This window comes from Triturus cristatus, chromosome 1_1, assembly GCF_964204655.1.
Source record: "Triturus cristatus chromosome 1_1, aTriCri1.1, whole genome shotgun sequence".
Classification (NCBI taxonomy): Eukaryota; Metazoa; Chordata; class Amphibia; order Caudata; family Salamandridae; genus Triturus; species Triturus cristatus.
Window position 1 is genome coordinate 633973849 of NC_140579.1, and position 18486 is coordinate 633992334.

General features: G+C 49.3%; 1 protein-coding gene across 5 annotated transcripts in view; it reads left to right on the top strand.

Moving 5' to 3' along the window:
* The first annotated feature begins 3212 nt into the window (after positions 1 to 3212).
* The window catches only part of SLC22A17 (solute carrier family 22 member 17), a 125773-nt gene continuing 110499 nt past the window's right edge, over positions 3213 to 18486 (top strand). For 2 of the 5 annotated variants that reach the window (XM_085646270.1, XM_085646276.1), the window contains exon 1: positions 4359 to 4976. In XM_085646270.1, the coding sequence (XP_085502396.1) occupies positions 4497 to 4976 (480 nt within the window). In that variant the 5' untranslated portion in view covers positions 4359 to 4496. Of the gene's footprint in view, positions 3396 to 3745; positions 4977 to 18486 lie in introns of those variants that run through there. The other 3 variants (XM_085646282.1, XM_085646266.1, XM_085646289.1) reach the window with 3 other exon arrangements.

Genomic DNA, 18486 nt, shown 5'->3' on the forward strand with positions numbered 1-18486 from the left:
CGAATAACCAGATTTGTGTACTCTAATTCTCTTCATTTTGCTTGCAATGCAGCGGGCGAGGCTAGCAGTGGGTAGGGAAAAAAAGAAGACAATCAGCAGTGGCGGCTGCTGAAAGATTTTGATGTGTCATTTTTATTTTCTTGCAAAAACAACAGTTGATGGACAGAATGCAGAACAATGTCATACATTCACCCCAGTACAGAGATCTGGGCCTAAATCCATCGTTTTTTTGCTCACCACACCACCCCAGTTCAGACATGGCCATATGCAAATCAGCCTTGACCCTGTGCCTCATGGGAACAGTCCAGCCCGAACTGCCAAGCCATGTCTTCCCTGGACTACACAATGAAGGACAAGCATACCTTAATGAACGAGTGAATTTCCACCAACCTACCAGGAAAATATGTTCCAGAACCATCTCCCTAGCAGCCACCCAATGCAGCCGGTGATAAAACTGTGGAGGCCGCTACTTCTCCCACCTGGCAGTGAAGACCTGAAAACCCTCCCCCTGCACCTCAGAGCCTCACCATCGCTCCAGCAGTTCAGGAAGGATTACAAGACCTCGCTGTTCAACCAACACGCAGCATGATCCAGCAGCATGAATCCCACACCGCCTCGAGACCCTTATGTGTGAAGCAGCTGAGCTTTACAAACCCTGACTGATTGATAGTAATTACCCTTCCCACTACATGTATGACACATTATGAGGACTAGCCACATATGGAAGGTTTATTTGAAGAGTGTTATAAAATTATAGGGTAGATCATGTGACTTGGCATACAAGGTCTGTTTTATCAGTCCACTGAGAACAGTAGAGCCTGGAGAATAGTTCATGATCTATTTGGAAAGTGACCTTAGCAGGAAGAGAGTAAGCTACCTTGAAATCATGGCACACAGAGACCTGTCTCAGTACGTCACTAACTGATCCTGAAGACAGCCTACAGGTAACCAAAGACTCGTCCACTTTACCACATTGTCAAAAGACAAAATACAATATATTTAATTAAGGTTTCTTGTATAGTGCCATATTCCAGCAAACAGTTCTGCTCGCTTTACAGAGCACCTATTAAACAAGGATTAATTACAGTGAGTCCTAAGGCTATGAAAAGGCACTAGAGGTTCACTGAAGCAAAATTAATGTGCAAGGAACATCCAGTCAGGAGACAACTTTCAAGCAGACGTACGAATCACTAGCACAGCGTACCAACGACCCCATGGGCCGTGGCATAAGCAAGGAAAATGGCCCATTTGGCTGCTGCTCAGGAAGTAGAATATAGCAATTATCAGGGTTCAATGGGCCCCTGAGGGTTTTGGGTCTCAGTACCACTGTACTTGCTGAACCAATGGTAACTATGCCCCTAGTATGGACAGAGAAGGCTGCTTCACCAATTGCAAACTGAGGACTAGTTAAACTAGTTTTCTCTGCTAGTCATTTGACAAGCACTGGAATGTAATTAAAGAAATGATCAAGAAGCCAGTCTCCTACCAAGGTCTCTGCAAAAGGGCATTAGATTGAGTTAACATGGGTAGGCACTGCCATCCTATTCCAGGCGTCCATCCATAGGTGCTTGCATTTCATGTCTGCCTCAACACCATATAAACAGACATATCCAAATGCCAAGTACATTCGAACACTCGATGTTTTAAAAGATTTGTGCAGGCAGATCCACTCATTAGATCACAAGTATCAGCTTCATACTCTGTTTTCATGATTGTTGATAAGTAATTGTAATCATTTTAATGAATCCTTAACATTACGTCTCACACCTCGTACCCTGCTCTCCTCTTCCCCCCAATACGACCGTGCCTCCCAAGTTACACCTCCAAAAGTCACCATGCCTCCCCTCAGCCACAACTAAACACCGCCCCTGCACTCCTGACTCACATTTCCCTCAACATACAGCGCCGATCTGTACCACTCCTTACACCTGGCGCACAGTGACCACCTCTCCGACCCGCGCCCTCTCAGAGATGAATCGTGAGAGAGAGGCTCTCTCTCACGATTCATCATGCCCTCCCTTCCCATGACCACCAGAATACCTCCAGCTCGCCACCTCACATGGCTTACCTCCACCCAGACCCAAAGCACACACCATCTACAATAACATCCTCACCCAACCTTCCCCACGCCCCCGGCTCCTCACCCCCACGGGCTGGGATACATTCCTATGCCTGATCTGCCCTCCTCCCCAGGGCTCCCCACACCCTCGTCCAATGGCTCACCTTCCCTCGGGTTCACTCTGCAGTGGCACACGCTGACCTCCTCACTCCCCCTCCCCATGCCCTGACCCTCGGGCTGCTCACCTCGCAGCTGGCACCAAAGGTTGCACACTGGCATGCTATCCTCTGCAAGGCGGCCTTTCTTGCCCAGGGTCTCTAGGCGCGCCGGTGCATGGCCTCAGCCGGTCTCGGTGCTGCTCGCTGCACGCCGGGCACGGGTGCTGCCACCCCTCCTGCCGCCAGTGATGCATGGGGCTTCTGTAACCCCTTCGCTGCAGGACTCGCGGGCACTGCGCATGCGCGCGCATGCGAGCCTCCGGAGGTGCCAGATCTGGACTATTAAAACAAGCTCGATTCTCCTGGAAAAAAAGTTCTAAACAAGCACAAGACCTACCAGAAGAGCCCGAAACAAGGCCGATCCCACACAAAGACGAGACTGGGTTAGAAAGGAAAAGAGTATCAGAACAACCATTCAGCGTGCATCACATTAGATTTAGCACGCCTCAGTCGTTCATGCGCCAAATCCCTGCCAGGGGCCTCGTGGTGGCCCCTGGGGTTTGGTGGCCCTGTGCAGGTGCACAGCTTGCACATGCCTAAGGCCGCCCCTGCTCTGGTGAACCGTATTTATTAATTTGTTTTAAAAACCTGCAAGCGGTGCATAAACACGCACTTTGTACGTATAGTCCTTGCTTACCAGAAGCAAGGCTGGCAGTAGAAGAGATTGCCAGCCTTGCTTCTCGTAAGCAACGACTATGAGTACAAAGTGCTTATTTACGCACAGCTTGCAGGTTTTCAAACGCATAAATAAAAAGCATTGTCATTTACAATGCCAATAGCTGAAACCCTCGTAACTACGAGACCTATTAGTGCATTGCAAATGCTTGTTATTTCTCCTCTCTTCGTGGCCTCCCTGCCTCTCCTCTCTGTCTTCCCGTTCCTACCCCTTTCTCCGCCCTAGCTCCTCCTCCTCGCGTCTCTACTCCCTCTGGCCTCTCTTTACCCCTCCTTCTCCCCTCCCTCACTGTCACCTGTCGGGCTGGTGCTGCCTGTCGCCCCACTGCAGGCAGTAAGAGGGCGCAGGACACTCCCGTCACCTCAGCCGTGAGCTTTCACCCAGTGCTGGCGCTTGGATGGGGGCGCCGGGCGTCGCACCCGGAGGCTGAGAAGTCGGCCAGGTGAGTGAGTGCCTTTGGGAGAGCAGTCGCTAGGCGCGCGCACCCAGTTGTCAGCGCGAGATGTCGGTACTTACCACTTTGTGGTAGCGAAGTCACTGGCCCGAAAAATGAGGACTCCCTCCCACAAAGGTGACCTGCGCTGCTTGTTATGTATGCATTAGGAATACGTTTTAATGACAAGGCAGATCAACTGGCAGGGAGGTGTCCTGTACCTCCTGCTTATGTTCTGGTTACTGTGACGCCATCTCAGCTTTGGTTTCTGTCTTTCTATCGGGTTCCTGTGGTGTTGCGGTCTAGCTTTCTATCATCACGTGACCGCGCAAAGTATCATGGGAGCAGCGGCGGCCATTAGGGCGGTGGGCGCTGCAATCACAGCGGTCCCGCCCTCTCCCTCCGAGAGACTAAATAAACTTAATTGAATTCATAACGGGCTCAGCAGTCATCATTTACGGGCGGAACCCGACCCTACAAACTGGCGACGAGGTGGTGTACACCTCGAGAGGCAGAGGCCTTCGATCCCCGCTTGTACCGGGCTGCCACGCTAGAACGCGACGTCTGAAGATCGGAGGGGGAGTGCTACAACGGGACACACGGCTGCCAGTGTCGTTTCCCGATTTTCACTCATCTGGCGCCCACCTGTCACTGCACTCATCGGAGCTTGCCCTGGCATAGCACAGCACCGACGCTAATACCACAGAGGTTCACCACGTACCGGCCTCCCTACAGTAAGTGCCTGGTGCGTGTCATTGTGCAGGGTGAAGGAGCAGATCGCCTACAGGGGGTCTCAAATCATAGACTGGCATTCACACCTTGCTGCCCGAGGCACAGTTCTCCAATTACCTCTGGTGAAGTGCCTGCCAACCATCACGTGTGTACACCTGCCTCTATCCCTCTACAGCCTGCCAAGTCAAGTGCTCCTGGTTGTTGGGAGAGACGCTCTAGACAGATCCAGCCCTGACCCCAGGCTAAGCAGCAGTACGGCCACACAGGGTCTGCTCCCAGTCGCACAGTGCCACCCCTGCCCGCAAAACACTGCTTGTACGCTACTCCTGCGTCCACCTGAAGAAGTTCCTGCAGTCCCGAGCCCAGCCTATCACTAAAATGTGCGTGCAGACATTCTCCCTTACCAACCCAGTTCCCTTCCTGCCGAAGCCGGGCAAACCAGCAATGAAGAGGAAGGATTGGAAGGGCTACTTCCTGAATTATCTCTCTGCTCTGAAAGATGAAGGGGAAGAAGCATTTTCAAGCAAATGCAAAAAGAAAATTCTGTTGCACAATCTAGTGCCAGAAGGTTTAAGAGTGTATGAGAACATGGTAAAGAAGACTAGGGCTGCCACTGATGAAGATGTCGTTCAGCATGCGTTGGAAGACCTAGACGGTCACTATCAACCAGCTGTCTGCACTGCCATAGACCATTATAATTTCTTCCAACGGAAACAGACCAAAACAGAGTCTATGGAAGATTATGTAGCTGTGCTGAAAAGACTGTCTGTGACTTGCAAATTTGGCCACCTTCATGATCTCGTGCGAGATCGGATCATAATGCACACGGTCAATACGAACATACAACAGAAATTGTGGGTGAGTGGGGATGCTCCCCCTTAATGAGATTATAGCCATCTGGAAGAAGGCAGAATTGTCCAAAAGATACGCATTAGCAGTGAAAAAAGACAGCAAGAACAAACCCACGGTGTGCAAAGTGAGTGGCACGAAAGCACACAACGACAAACCTCCACCCACAGCCGGGGCGAGAAACGGCAGGAAGCTGATCGATTAAATTTACAGGACCCAACAGATCACCTAGCAACCACAAAGGCACTTGTTACAGATGCGGGAGCCAAACGCACATAGCAAATGACAGACAATGTCCGGCCTTCCGAGTTAAATGTTCATTTTGTGGGGTGGTGGGTTATTTCGGCAAAGTCTGTAGAAGGAAACCTAGCAACGCCACAGTCAAGTATGTTATGTATGAATCTGAGACAGAGGGGGTGGAAGGGGATGCTGACGAGGACAGTATTTTGTGCAATGGTGACCAGATTCTGGGAATTTATTGCTATAGTAGTAAGAAACCCTCTTGCTTGTTGACCATTGGAGGTTTCCATGTTAGCTGACTCAGGGTCCCCATACACCATAATTCAAAGCAACATTTGGGAAAGGGACTTCGTCCGCACCTTAGGTAGTTACCTACACCCCACCGATGTCCATCCAGTCACCTTCACAGGGGATAAGATTCCCATGGTAGGCTTCCGTCCACTCCAATTTGAATTAAAGGGAAGGACCTCTGTAGGCAAACTGTATGTGCGGAAAAGGGACCCTCTGTCTTAGGGTGGGCTGATCAAGGGTCGTTGGGTATCCAACTCAACCCAGGTGGAGAGATACAAGTGCTCATGATGGACAACCCGCCAGCACCGGAAGAGGGAAGACTGAAAGAAGACTTCCCATCAGTCTTCGGCGGGACTATAGGCAAGGTTTCCAAATTTACGCACAGAATTTGCCTTAAGGAAGGCGCCGTACCTGTGTGCCACAAAGTTAGGAACATCCCGTTCAAGTGTAGGGAAGCGGTGCAGATGGAACTGAAGTGCCTGGAGGACAACGGTGTAATTGAACCAATCGAAAGCGTGGAATGGTTGGCACCGTTGGTAGTAGCCCGTAAACCAAATGGGAAAGTGCGCCTCTGCATAGATCTCAGGGAACTGAACAAAAACATAATCGTGGATAAATTTCCATTACCCAAAATCAGCGAAATGCTAGCTCAGACCAAGGGGATCAAATGGTTCTCCACCATAGACTTCACAGCGGCTTATCACCAAATTTCGCTTCACCTTTCAAGTAGGAAATTAACGTCCTTCATCACCCCGTTCGGATGCTACAGGTTTCGGCGCATACCATTTGCCCTTGGCATCTGCGGTCGCAGTTTTTCAAAAACTCATGCACAGACTATTCAAAGATACCAGTGGAGTCCTATACTTCCAAGATGACATACTGGTCATGGGGAAAACCAGACCATGACAAAAAACTGATCGCGGTGCTACGGACACTGTCGACCAACGGCCGCACGGCGGAATGGGAGAAATGCAAGTTTGGTCTCCGCTCCGTCACATACTTGGGGCACGAAATAAGTGACAGTGGAATTTCGCCAAAGAAAGCCAATGTTGAAGCTATCATGTTTACACCCACACATCAAAATAAGGAGGACGTTCTTTCGTTCCTGGGCTTAGCCGAATTCTACAGTAAATTCGTGCAGAACTTCGCCACCAAGACTCGCCACCTCCGTCAAATCTTGAAAGAGAAAAATGCCTTCAGCTGGTCGGCAGCCTCCAATGCCGAATTTGAGAAAGTCAAGAGGGACATTTGCGACGCCGGTCCCCTACATGGATTTAACGACTCTGCCTCTTCCATCTTGACCACAGATGCCAGCGACAAAGGCCTGGGGGGCAGTCCTGTCACAGATGTCCACGGATGGCACGGAAACCACCGTCAGTGTCGCCCCCGTTCCCTCGCTCCCAACGAGGAGAAGTTCAGCGTCATAGAGAAGGAGATGCTCGCAGCCATTTGGGCCGCGGAGAAATTCCGCCAGTATCTCTGGGGCTCCCAGTTCACCTTCCGAACGGACCACAAACCGTTGGTTAAAGTCCTCACATCTAGCGGACACGCCAGTGCCACACCGCGCATTGCCAAGATGACCCTCAGACTGCTGGACTTTCCTTTACGATGTCGAATACTTACCGGGAAAGAAGAACAAAGTGGCAGATTACCTCAGTTGATCTGCTGCAATGGAAGGGGCGCCGCCACACACGGAATGGGATGAATACACCGTGGCGTTCACGATGGACCAGGAGGACGTGATTAGTGCGCAAGACTGGAAGACCGCATATGACGCAGATCCCCAACTCGTGAGCGTGAAACTGTTCGTCACGCATGGTTGGCCTGAGAAGAGGCACGTGAGCAGCGACCTCAGAAATTTTTGGGAGGTGCGAGACGAACTCTCCATTAGTGATGATGCCATATTTTTACTACGAGGGGACAAAGTCATTCTTCCTCAACAGTTAGTAGACCGCCTGCTCACTATCCTGCATGAAGGCCACTTAGGAATAGTGAAGTCGAAGAGACGAGTCAAACAATCTTACTGGTGGCCGGCCATCGACAACCACGTGGAGAAGTATGTGAGGGCATGTGAGCAGTGTGGCAATGCAGACAAATCCCTGACCTTGCTACGACCGCCTCTAGGGAAGTTCATCACCCCCAATAGCCCTTGGGAGGAGTGGTCTGTCGACATTTTGGGCCCCATTCTGGACTCCTGGGGCGTACTCAAATGCGCAATTGTCCTTAGCGATCGATACTCCAAATAGCCGGAGGTGGAAGTATGCGAGAGAGTGGACACGGAAACTGTCATTGCTTTTCTTCCTACAACATTCTTGTGAGAAGGGATCCCGAAAGTCATCACATGCGACATCGACCCCCAATTCACATCTGAGAAGTGGAAGGCTTTCACCAAAAGGAATGAAGTCACAACCAAACACACCCCAGTGTATCACCCTGCCGGCAAGGGCCTCGTGGAACGGTTCAACCGAGTGCTCATGGGGTCCGTGCAAGCAGCCATCAGTGCGGGTAAGAATTGGGAGACAGTAATCAGGAACACCGTCTGGGCATAGCGCATCACCCCTACCCTGACTGGCTACAGTCCATTCAAGATCCTATGTGGCCGGGAGCCGTTCACACGAGATAACGCTGTTTGGATGAACCTCACATTACAGAGCAAGTGGTCCGAAGCAACTTGGAGAAGGCTCAGAACCTCTACATGGACAACTACAACAAGCACGGAGAGCGAGACGTCTCCTTAGCAAAGAGGGAATGGGTCAGGGTGAAGCTTGGACAATTACGCAGGAAGGGAGACAGCAAGTTCAGCGAGCCCTTACAAGTCCGAGAAACATACTTGCGCTCTGCCCTATTAAGTGATGGAAAGAAATAGTCACACAGTAGAATGGCCAAATGCAATAAAGTGATCAGATGGAACAAGGATGACCCATCCACAAATACCGGACATACTGGGTGGGAGCTGGATAATGAGGAGGATGGAATAGCTACTAACAGACAGAGAAATGGCACGATGAGAGACATGGAATGTGCTGTTGGCACCACACAGGAACAGAGTAATTACGTGGCCACACGACACAGCATACCCCAAGAGTGCCACGACATCCGCGACCCAGACACCACGAAGGGAACTCCCATTGCACACGACAGGGCCAGGGAGGGGAGTACTGGGGAAGCAAGTTCACACACGAGAGGCACAAGGGACACAAGTACCCATCACACGCACAGGCAGAGCGATTGTGCTACCTAAGAGATACAGAGAATTTGATATGTAATCACCCTGTTACTGCGTACGTTCTCTCAACTGTATGTTCCTTCCTTTCCTCTTCCTTCCCCGGCCCTCCCTCTTATGAAAAAATGCGTAATTGTTCTGGTTCCTGGCGCTCCAGTCTGTGGTGTCAATTTTGTTATGGTTGTGTACATAAAGAACTAGTGCTCATTGTTGGTGTTGTTGAAGGGCGAAGATATGTGGTGTTGCGGTCTAGCTTTCTATCATCACATGACCGCGCAAAGTATCATGGGAGCTGCGGCGGCCATTAGGGCGGTGGGCGCTACAATCATGGCGGCCCGTGCTCTCCCTCCGACAGAGTAAATAAACCTAATTGAATCCATAACGGGCTCAGCAGTCATCGTTTACGGGCGGAACCTGACCCTACAGTTCTAGTTTCTTTGTCTAAATCCCAGTGAGTTAAAAATAATTCCTGTCCCTCGCTGACGTTCCAACTTTTCGAAACTATAATAAAGATAATTTCTCCTTGAAGCGAGGGCAGTGCTTCATTGTTCTTTGCAGGACATTGGGCATCATTTCTGTGCACATCAAGTTAGTTCTAGGTTTTGTAACACCCTAGTCGAGAAATCGCCTTCTCGCTTGTAGACTGGGGAGGGCTATCATTTTTGTGGGTTCTGTAACAGCTTCCTCATGGATTCAGATTTCTGTGCTCTCCACCCCGAGTACTTTCCTTTGTGTATCATTTTAGGGGGTTCTGTGGCAACCCCTTTGTGAGTCAAGTTGTTCCAAACACTTTACTAGTGGGGTATAGTTTCTGTGCCCCCTACCTGTGCATTTAGGCTTCATGCTGCTATAGTGGGGTTTGGCTTCTCTTGACCCCATCCCTATAGGGTTTTACACGCATGCTGCATAGGACGCTAAACGGAAATGACCCAGTTTACCGGACCGTAAAGGCCAATTTCCATATACTATCGGAGGGCCACATGTGAAAACTTATATTTGCAAATGGAATTTGATTAAGCCCTGAAGAAGTCTCATGGGGGATGAAACGCGTTGGCTATGGCTACAATCAAAAATGTTTTTATAAGAAAATAAACAGTAAAGTAGTGAATAATAATGGGATTTGAGTATTGCATTTTACGGACGCATGGACATTTGATCTATGCTAACTGTGGAGCTGTACTATTCTCAGGATATTTCTTTGGTGTGCTGAGTAACAATACTTCTTATTGACAAGGATAATTGCCCTTTACAGACACATGGGGGAACTTGGCAGTTCGGGCTGGACTGTCCCCATGAGGCACAGGGTCAGACTGATTTGCATATGGCCATGTCTGAACTGGGGTGGCAGAGTGGGCTAAAGAACGGTGATGGATTAAACCCAGATCAGTTGACTGGGGGTGAGTGCTTGCAATGTTCAACACTCCGTCCATCATTTCCTTTGGTTTTTGCGTAACCCAGTGAACCTCATGGCCTGGGTAGCCATTGATACAAAAAGAAAGCCGAGTCGGTACCAGCCATATTTGTTTGGAGGGACCTTTATTTCTTTAAGGTACCCAAAGAGCATAATTCAATATCTTTTCAAATAAATAAGACAAATAACCTGAATGAACGGTGCTGCACCCAGCATGTATTAAGTTCAAAGTTCATGGAACAATCTGTGTACATGTCAATGATTGGTTACTCCAATATGTGCAAAGGTGTAACATGAGTGCTCGTACAGGGTGACTTGGGAAACAAGCATTGGCATAACCAATAGGTCTCGCCTTTGGGACCTTATAAGTGTTTAGCCATGCAGCAGTTGATGTTGTTGCACCAAGGATATTGTGCTGCATAAGTAAATACTTATAAGGTCCCAAAAGCGAGACCTATTTGCTATGCCAATGCTTGTTTAAACACTAAACAACAAGTATTGTTGGCGAAAATAACCGCTTTTTAGAGAGTGCATGAACTTAAGAGGGGAGGAAAGGGTTTAGGGACAGGGAGAGAGGGTAGAGTAGGGTGGTGGGGGTGGAAAGAGTAGGATGAGGCGGAGAGGGAGGGAGAAAGAGCAAGGGGGAGGGAGTAGACACAAGACTGAGGAAATATAGGGGAGAGGAAGCAGGGCAGAGAGAAGGAGAGGTGACAGACAAGGGCACTGAGTGCCCGAGCACGACGGCAGCATTGGAAGAGGGGAGATAAGTGAAAGAGTAAGTCGCTAGAAGATTAAGAGATGGTGACTGGGGTACAGGGAATGAACTGAAGAGACAAGCTGAAATGGGAGGAGGAAGAGGAGGCGACAGACTGGGCAGAGGAAGAGTTTGACGTGGACTCGCAGGGTCTGATAGAAAGTAGACAGGGCTGGTAGGGGCGGGGTCCAGAGGTACCCGTCTCCTGGGGGGTGCACTGTCCTGAGAGACAAGCTGCGAGGCCAGTAGGTGCGCTGCAGCAGCGACAGACGGGAGACAAATGTGAGAGACAGGCGCTAGGACAGTATGATACAGTCCCTGTGAAGTAGGGTCCGGTGGAAGAGATGGGTAGGAAGAGGACACAAGAGACAGGGCAGCGGGGGAACAGAACAGGAGGCCCGGGAAGAGTTAGAGAGAATGTTGTTTGAGAGAGAATGCTCTGCTGAAAAAAAAAAATACGTGCAACACGCAAATGGAGTTTGAAATACTGAGCACAACTCTAAGCTGTGGGGAGCACAACAGAAGGCCTGAATCGAGGAAAGAGGTGCAGATAGTTAAGAAGGCACAGAAACGGGCACACCAACTGGTGAAAGCGGAGATGCAGACGAACAAAAAAGCAGACCAAACGCAAGAGTGAACAAGTGGGAGGGGTGGGGGGAGTGTGCGCGTGCTAAGTAGCAGCTGTTTGCTCTTTTTCAAAGCACATACTCGTGCTTGTGGCGCGCTGCTGCGCACTCCTGCCAGGCGTATGCCACCACAAGCACGAGTATGAGCTTGGAAAAACAGCTGCACGGCGGCTAAAGGTCTCCTATGCAGTGCATGTGCACTGCGTAGGCTAGACCTAACAAGCATTTGCAATGCAATAGGTCTCGCATTAGTAAAAGTTTGAGCTAATAGCGTTGCTGATAATAATGCAAAGCCAACAAGATTAAAGAGGGAGCTTGTTGTGCCCCTGCGAGGCTCTGCGGGACTGTACCCAGGAAGGGCGCTCGACTGCGGGTTGTCTCTGAATACTGAAGAGCGCCTTGAAACTTTACTCAGTCTCACCTCGCTCATGAATCCAACAAACTCTCCTCGCCAGCATTCTTCCTGACTCTGCCCAAGCATAACCAATGACTTCATCCTTCCTACCATGCAAAGATGGCACTTTTTACTTGCCATCTTCCAGGGGACAGTAGATTTGGCAGTGTTGGTTAACATGTTCAGGTGCACTCAGTGGTTGAAATGGAAAAATAAAAGTGCAGGTACTCTGTAGCAGAGTACCTGCATCTTTCTGAGAAGTGCCAGAAGTGTCGGTACTCTCCTCCTCAAAATAAAAACGGGCCGGTACTCCGTACCGGACAGTACCGGCCCATTTAAAGCACTGGGTGCACTGCTTTCTAAGCACCCTATGCGCGACACTCCTCCCCGTGCACGCTTCATCTCTACCGCAAGCGTGGCACCACCATGAAGCAGGGGAAGGGAGCGGCCTTCAGGCACCACAAGGAGAGCCCTTTTGAGGGCGAGCCGGGCGCTCTAGCAACAAAAAGCTTGCAGGACATCCCTGCACCGTCCCTGCAAGCTCACAATGCATCACATACAAGGCAAATATGTTGCATTACGACACAAACTCTGTCTTTACCAAACTCCTGCGTTTCAACATGGCGACTGCCAACGAATGGCAATGCAAATGCTTGCCTCCCAGAAGGGTTCAGTGCCCCAACAAAGCCAAGAAAGCAGGATTGCATTTGGGGAAAAGCGGTTAAAGAACCACGTTCAGCAAGAGGGGTCGCAGCAGTGCAACAAGCCTGTGAAGAGGCCCTGACGAGACTAGAGGCAGCTTCTGCGCTGACAGATCTGCGCCGGCTGTGGAACTACCGTGCAACGTCACCGAGGCCAAAACAAAAGTCAAATGCACAGACAGGGTAACTGCCCGTGAAATGACACGGTCGTGCACGGATTACACGAGTGCTCACAAGGAAGGCTTCAACGGGTCTATAGCCTGATGCTTAAGAGAATGGATTCCGGTTAACAATGAACATTTTCTTGATGTTTGCAATTCATCCAAGTGTGTTAATTTAGTATTTTCTGAATGTTAATATCATTTGACGGACAATACCCATAATAACAAAGAGCGAACCGCAGAATATATTACATTTACTTACTCAGAATTGTATACGGGTGAGTCTCTACCAGGTAAGAAGGACTCCATTACACACAATCAATACTTAAGGAGCACGTGACAAGTGGTTTGCTTTATAGCATACTTTGGAGTATTTGCAACCACAGAGAGCGCACGTGACGGCATTGGGGTCACATGCCATGTACACATCAGCTTTTAACACTCAGAATTAAGTAGAGGTAATTAAAATAATGCACTCCTGCGGGAAGACATTACACTTGGAAGCTAAGTAGCTCTGGAGTGTACCACACGCCTTTTCTGTCTCTTACTTTATATTATCAGACCGGCTCACGGAGAAGATGGTTCCGTGTTAAGTATCACTTCACTGGTAATGGTGAGTGCACACTAGGGACATTGGACATTTCAGTACTTTCACCAGGGCTTTAAGGGGTATTTAAAAAAAAATGTGCGTGAGGGCAGGCGTAGCTTTTGTAGGTATAGGTGCGGCTTCACCACCATAAACTAAAATTCTGCAATTCCCATAGTGCGCCACCCAACTGGTATTTTGGTGTCTTAATGCGCTTACTGTTATTGTATCCAGATATGCTAACACAGGCACCGACGTGCATCTAAAGCCTGCGTGCACTGTTGGCTTTGTCAATGGACATCTGTCTGCGATCTGGAGAGAAGCCAAGCATTGGATGGCCATGTAATCTGAACACTTTTTTGCCTCAGTCACAGGCACTGTGAGAAACTCGCACTATCCCGAGCCTCAACAGCAGAGCTTTCTCATGGCTGTTAGAAACACCTTGAAGCAACTCCGTTGAAGCATGCACTCGAGAGCAATAATCTGAATGGGGGGAAAAAAATCCACCACCCTGGGAATACTCTAATAAAGTGCAAGCTTCAGTAAAACGAGAAATATAAACGGTAAATAAATCACGGACATGGATTACTTGAACTTTTACCACATTAAGGGCCCCATTACGATATCGGGTGGAAGGCCTTCCAACAGCTCGTCTGTAGCGTTCCACCCGACATCTGAGGCATTGGTCCGACCGATGCCTGAGGGGGAGTGGGGTAGGGGAGGAATCCGACCAGGCTCAAAAAATCCATTGGGTGGATCGTAATACCCAAAATGGAGACGGTGCCTGCTCAGGTACCGCAGTGGTGATTACGATGCACTTTTACTGCAGCCTTTCTATGGCGGTCCGACCGCCGTAGAAAGCCTGTCAGAAAGGGACTTTGAGGGCCCCTAACAGGGCCCCCGTCCCCCACAGCCTCTGCTATGAGACCTGGGGGGCACCCAAACATCCATGCATCATGTGGCAAGCACCTCAAGGTGCCTGCCACATGTTGCATGGATGTTTAAAAAGTTCATATTTCCTAATACGGCTTGTGCTGCAGCCAGATTCCTCCTACAGCAGGAGTTGCGCATATGCGTTTTCATACTGTGAAGTCGGTCTATGATTTCTTTAACAATCAAACACAATTGCTTTGGTTTCTAATGTAGATGGCATAGGCTGGTTCATCAATATACGGTATAGGTAATACTGCTTCACATGTCCATGCTTTCTGACCTGAACCAGAATAATTTATTGTACAATTATAAATATCATTATAATCATAACATTTCTATGACAAAGTATACTGAATTGTATTTAAAATTAGAGGAAAGAATAAAAAGTTAGTGCCCATGGCTCATATGATGGCTTTATTTGTGTATAAGACTTCTGAGCATGCAAGAACAATGTTCGAGGCAGATGTGATTTAGAAACCTAGTGGCATCGATCAATGAAAGCTTGGGTTAAAATGACAGTAGTGTAGTTCTTTAAAAAAAAAAAAAAAAAGCCAGGATCAACACAATATCGTGATCGTCAGACATGTATGATTACTCACTGTTTGGGGCCCTGTTGGCACAGTATCTGTAATTCGTCCTTCCTCCACTTCAGAGATAGCTTCCAATTTTAAAATATGCCAACTTCAGGTATTTCACAAAGCGACAGATTATTCTTATGTCCTTAGAATTGAAACCCGCCACTATTGCTGCCCTACTGATCAGAGATATTCATACATTGAGATATGGGTCGAGTAACCTTAAAATCCGAGCATAAAATGTCATTTGAACTAACTTGCGTCGCCAACCACCACTAGTAACCCTTTTGGAAGTAAATAATTCGAATCAAATAGGGACCAGGGGGTTTAAAAAAAAAAGAATGTTAAAAAAACAACCATGTATTTCCTGAAAGCAATGGGAGGCCTTCCCTATATTATGGTGAATTTAAGCCTAAGATGATATTTTTACCAGTAGGTACCCCTAGATGCTACACAAAAGTACTCCTAAACTGATGGAATGGAGGGCAGTAGTACGTAGTACAGAGACTGCGAGATGGTACAGTTTGCAGCTCTTACTTTCTACAGTGCAGTGCTTAACTTTAGAAGGCGTTTGCCAGGGCTGACCCTGGAACTCAACTCATTTTATAGCGCATGGCCTTAACGGAAGTGATTGCTTTCATGATTACACAAACAGCAGTAGTAAAATAGCACCAAAGAATCACTGCTGCCGAGAAGTGTTTCCCCCAATAGTCCACGTTTCTGTTTCAGCAATGGCACTACTATCACAAAAAGGGGCGGTGGCACACTGGGCCTCTGTTGGGTATGCAGAACAACTGGCTTGCTTACCGTTGGCTGACTTCAACCAGACTAAGCCAGTCCACAATTGTACTTCTAGTGCAACACCAGCTGAACTCTTCAGTACTGTGGGACCCAATGTTTGATCTGGAATAGGAGTGGTCCGATTTAGAAACTGATCCAAAATAAATAGGAACCACCAGCTTGACCAATGGAAGGCATTATATATGCTGGGCTATAATCGGCACGTGCAGGGTAGCGAGCGGCAGTGGTGGGCATGACAGGCTGCGCACACAAGATATGGAACACCTCAAGATCGATTGACTGCCTATGAGAAAAAAATGACAAAATGTACATATTTATATATAGTGCTGTGCAAACCTAGTTTGCAGTCTGTAGGAGAGTAGGGTCTGCTATCCTATGGTCACCCCAAATTTTTGCTTTTTGCTTCACTGGTTTTTGACATATTGAGGCTGTGGGCCTGCCAGTCAGACCCCCAGCCTGCTGTTCTCTCTACTAAATTAAAACTATGCACCCTAGGTGCATAACCAATTGGAAGTGGATCACCCTGTCAGCCCCTGTACCAGTGTACACTAGGTACCCAGGGCATTGGTGTACCCAAGGCCTGCCAGGGGCTGAAGCATGTATTGTGCCACCCCTGGCCTGGCCTAACAATTTGACACAACTGGCTGTTCACTCAGCTGGGGTAAGTTGGTGTAATCACCTCTTACTTAGGTGTAGTATACCTATACCTAACCTTAAATGGGACCCATGTTAACCTATAAGTCACTCCTATGGCAGGCCTTAACAATCCTGAAGGCAGAGTGCTTGGTTCCATGTGAGAAGGTGCTCTGGCATGAGCTGAGCCTGTCTGCAGTGGTCGGAACAACTTCCTTCTACTGTTTCCAGATATCGTCATACCATATACTCTTAAGTGCATTATGAACCTCGTGGTTAAATGCTATCTTTGGTTTGGCTTTATCAAAACATGTCGAGTAAGGTGTCATATGAATTGGAATACTAACCCCTCGCCAATTCTGGCGACGGGGTTAGCATTCCACCCTTCTAGAGGGACACGACATGTACAGTACCTGAAACCCGGGTAAAATCAGACATAGCCTCAGCTCCACAAAATGGATGCTGCCACCACAGACACAAGTCTGCCCTCCTGCTGCTGGGAGTCCTTCCAGCTTGGGAGGTGTGGACAAAGGGTTTCCTGCCAGGGGAGGTGCATGCACCAACCCAGACAGGATTTTGTGTATTGGTCAGGTAGGGCTTGAAAGAAACCAGACATGCCTGTGGCTCACAAGGAGCCTCGGTGCATATGCCAGTTCAAACCGGTCCTGGGGCACACTAGTCCCGGGCCTGGGGCGAGCTGGACAAAGGATTGGGGGTGTAACCACCACCCTTCCTGGTCCCACCCATAGGGAGGGACCTAGCAGGTAGTCCGGCCCCTAGAATCCGCTTAAAGGTAGGAGCTGTGTCCTAAGACTTCAGACATCCTGGAATCAACTTGAAACTAAGAAGAAGACGGGAACTTCGACATTCTGCTGCACAGAAGACTGAAGGAAATCTCCCCTGTGGTCAGGGAGTGACCACCTTGCTAACGCAAGCACCATCCAGCGAATCAACGTCTGCTTTGCCGCCGCCTCCCGCCGGAGCCCGAGCCCAGAGACTGACAAGACCTGGACCTCCAGACCTCTCACCGCCCGATCCACAGTCCCTGAAAAGAGGAGACCCGTGGAGGCACCGAGACACGTGGAGCCAGCCATCTTGAAACGACCACGACAAGCTGACAAGTGCAACAACTGAGGCTCCCTCCAAGTTGTGCTTTGGGATCTGAGAAGCCCAACCCTCGAGCAGCATCTGCACCAAAGGTGAGCCCTCCAGCATCTCCACGATCTGCGTGGGGCCCTTCTGCATTTTGCCACTCGACGCGCCTAACCGGTTGCTGGCCGCTGGCTAGTAGCCATCTTGGCGACGAACTTTACGAAATACACCGCTGGTCTGGTTGCTCCAGACTGGCCCTTGCTCCCCTCCAAAGGAGCAGTCCCTCTGACCTTGCTGGTCAGAACGATCAGCTTATTTCATCTCCTACAACAATTGCTTTTGCCAAGGCTTGTTTGCTTCGATCAAGTCGCCGACACCGCCGACAGCGAGAGCCTGCGTGGGACAGCTCGTGAACCGACTCCTGGACGTCGTCGACCTCCAGGGACCACGTGGCTGCAGAGACAAGCTACACCTTTCTCCCTGTTTGCACCCGACATTGCCTGGTACCCACCTGGTGCCACGCTGGTCACTGGCTAGTGACTGTGAACACTGTCCCCTCTGCTTACAGGTCTTCAACATCTCCGATCCACTCTTGGATCCACCGCATCTCTCCCAGACCGACCACCTGCAGCATCTTTGTCTTCAGGCTCCACGGAACAGATAGAAGAAACCCGACGCACTTCGAGGCATATGCACCCGCTTCCTGTGGGTGAGGTAAAGCTGGCACACCTGTGCCCAAGTGTAGTATTACATCTCTAGTGCCTGTGTTCCAAACCTTGAGTTCCTAGTCCATCCGGAAGATCCTCTTTGCAGTAACTTTGTACTTTTTACGCACCCATTGAAACCTATGGGAGCACGCGTGTGACTATTTGCTCTGCACACGCCACCCGTGGACCTCCTGGTCACTAACTGAAGTTAGCTCCTTGTAGGCCCAGCGATTCTAGAGGCCCTAGGCCTTTTCCCTTTTCTGTTCGTGGTACTTATACCACTATTTTAGTATATGGTTCGAGCGGCCACCAGGGCCTATCCATATAAAGTGCAACTTCTGTGTATTCTACTGTAATCTTGTTTGACGATTTGTGCTCCTGTGCTCATAAA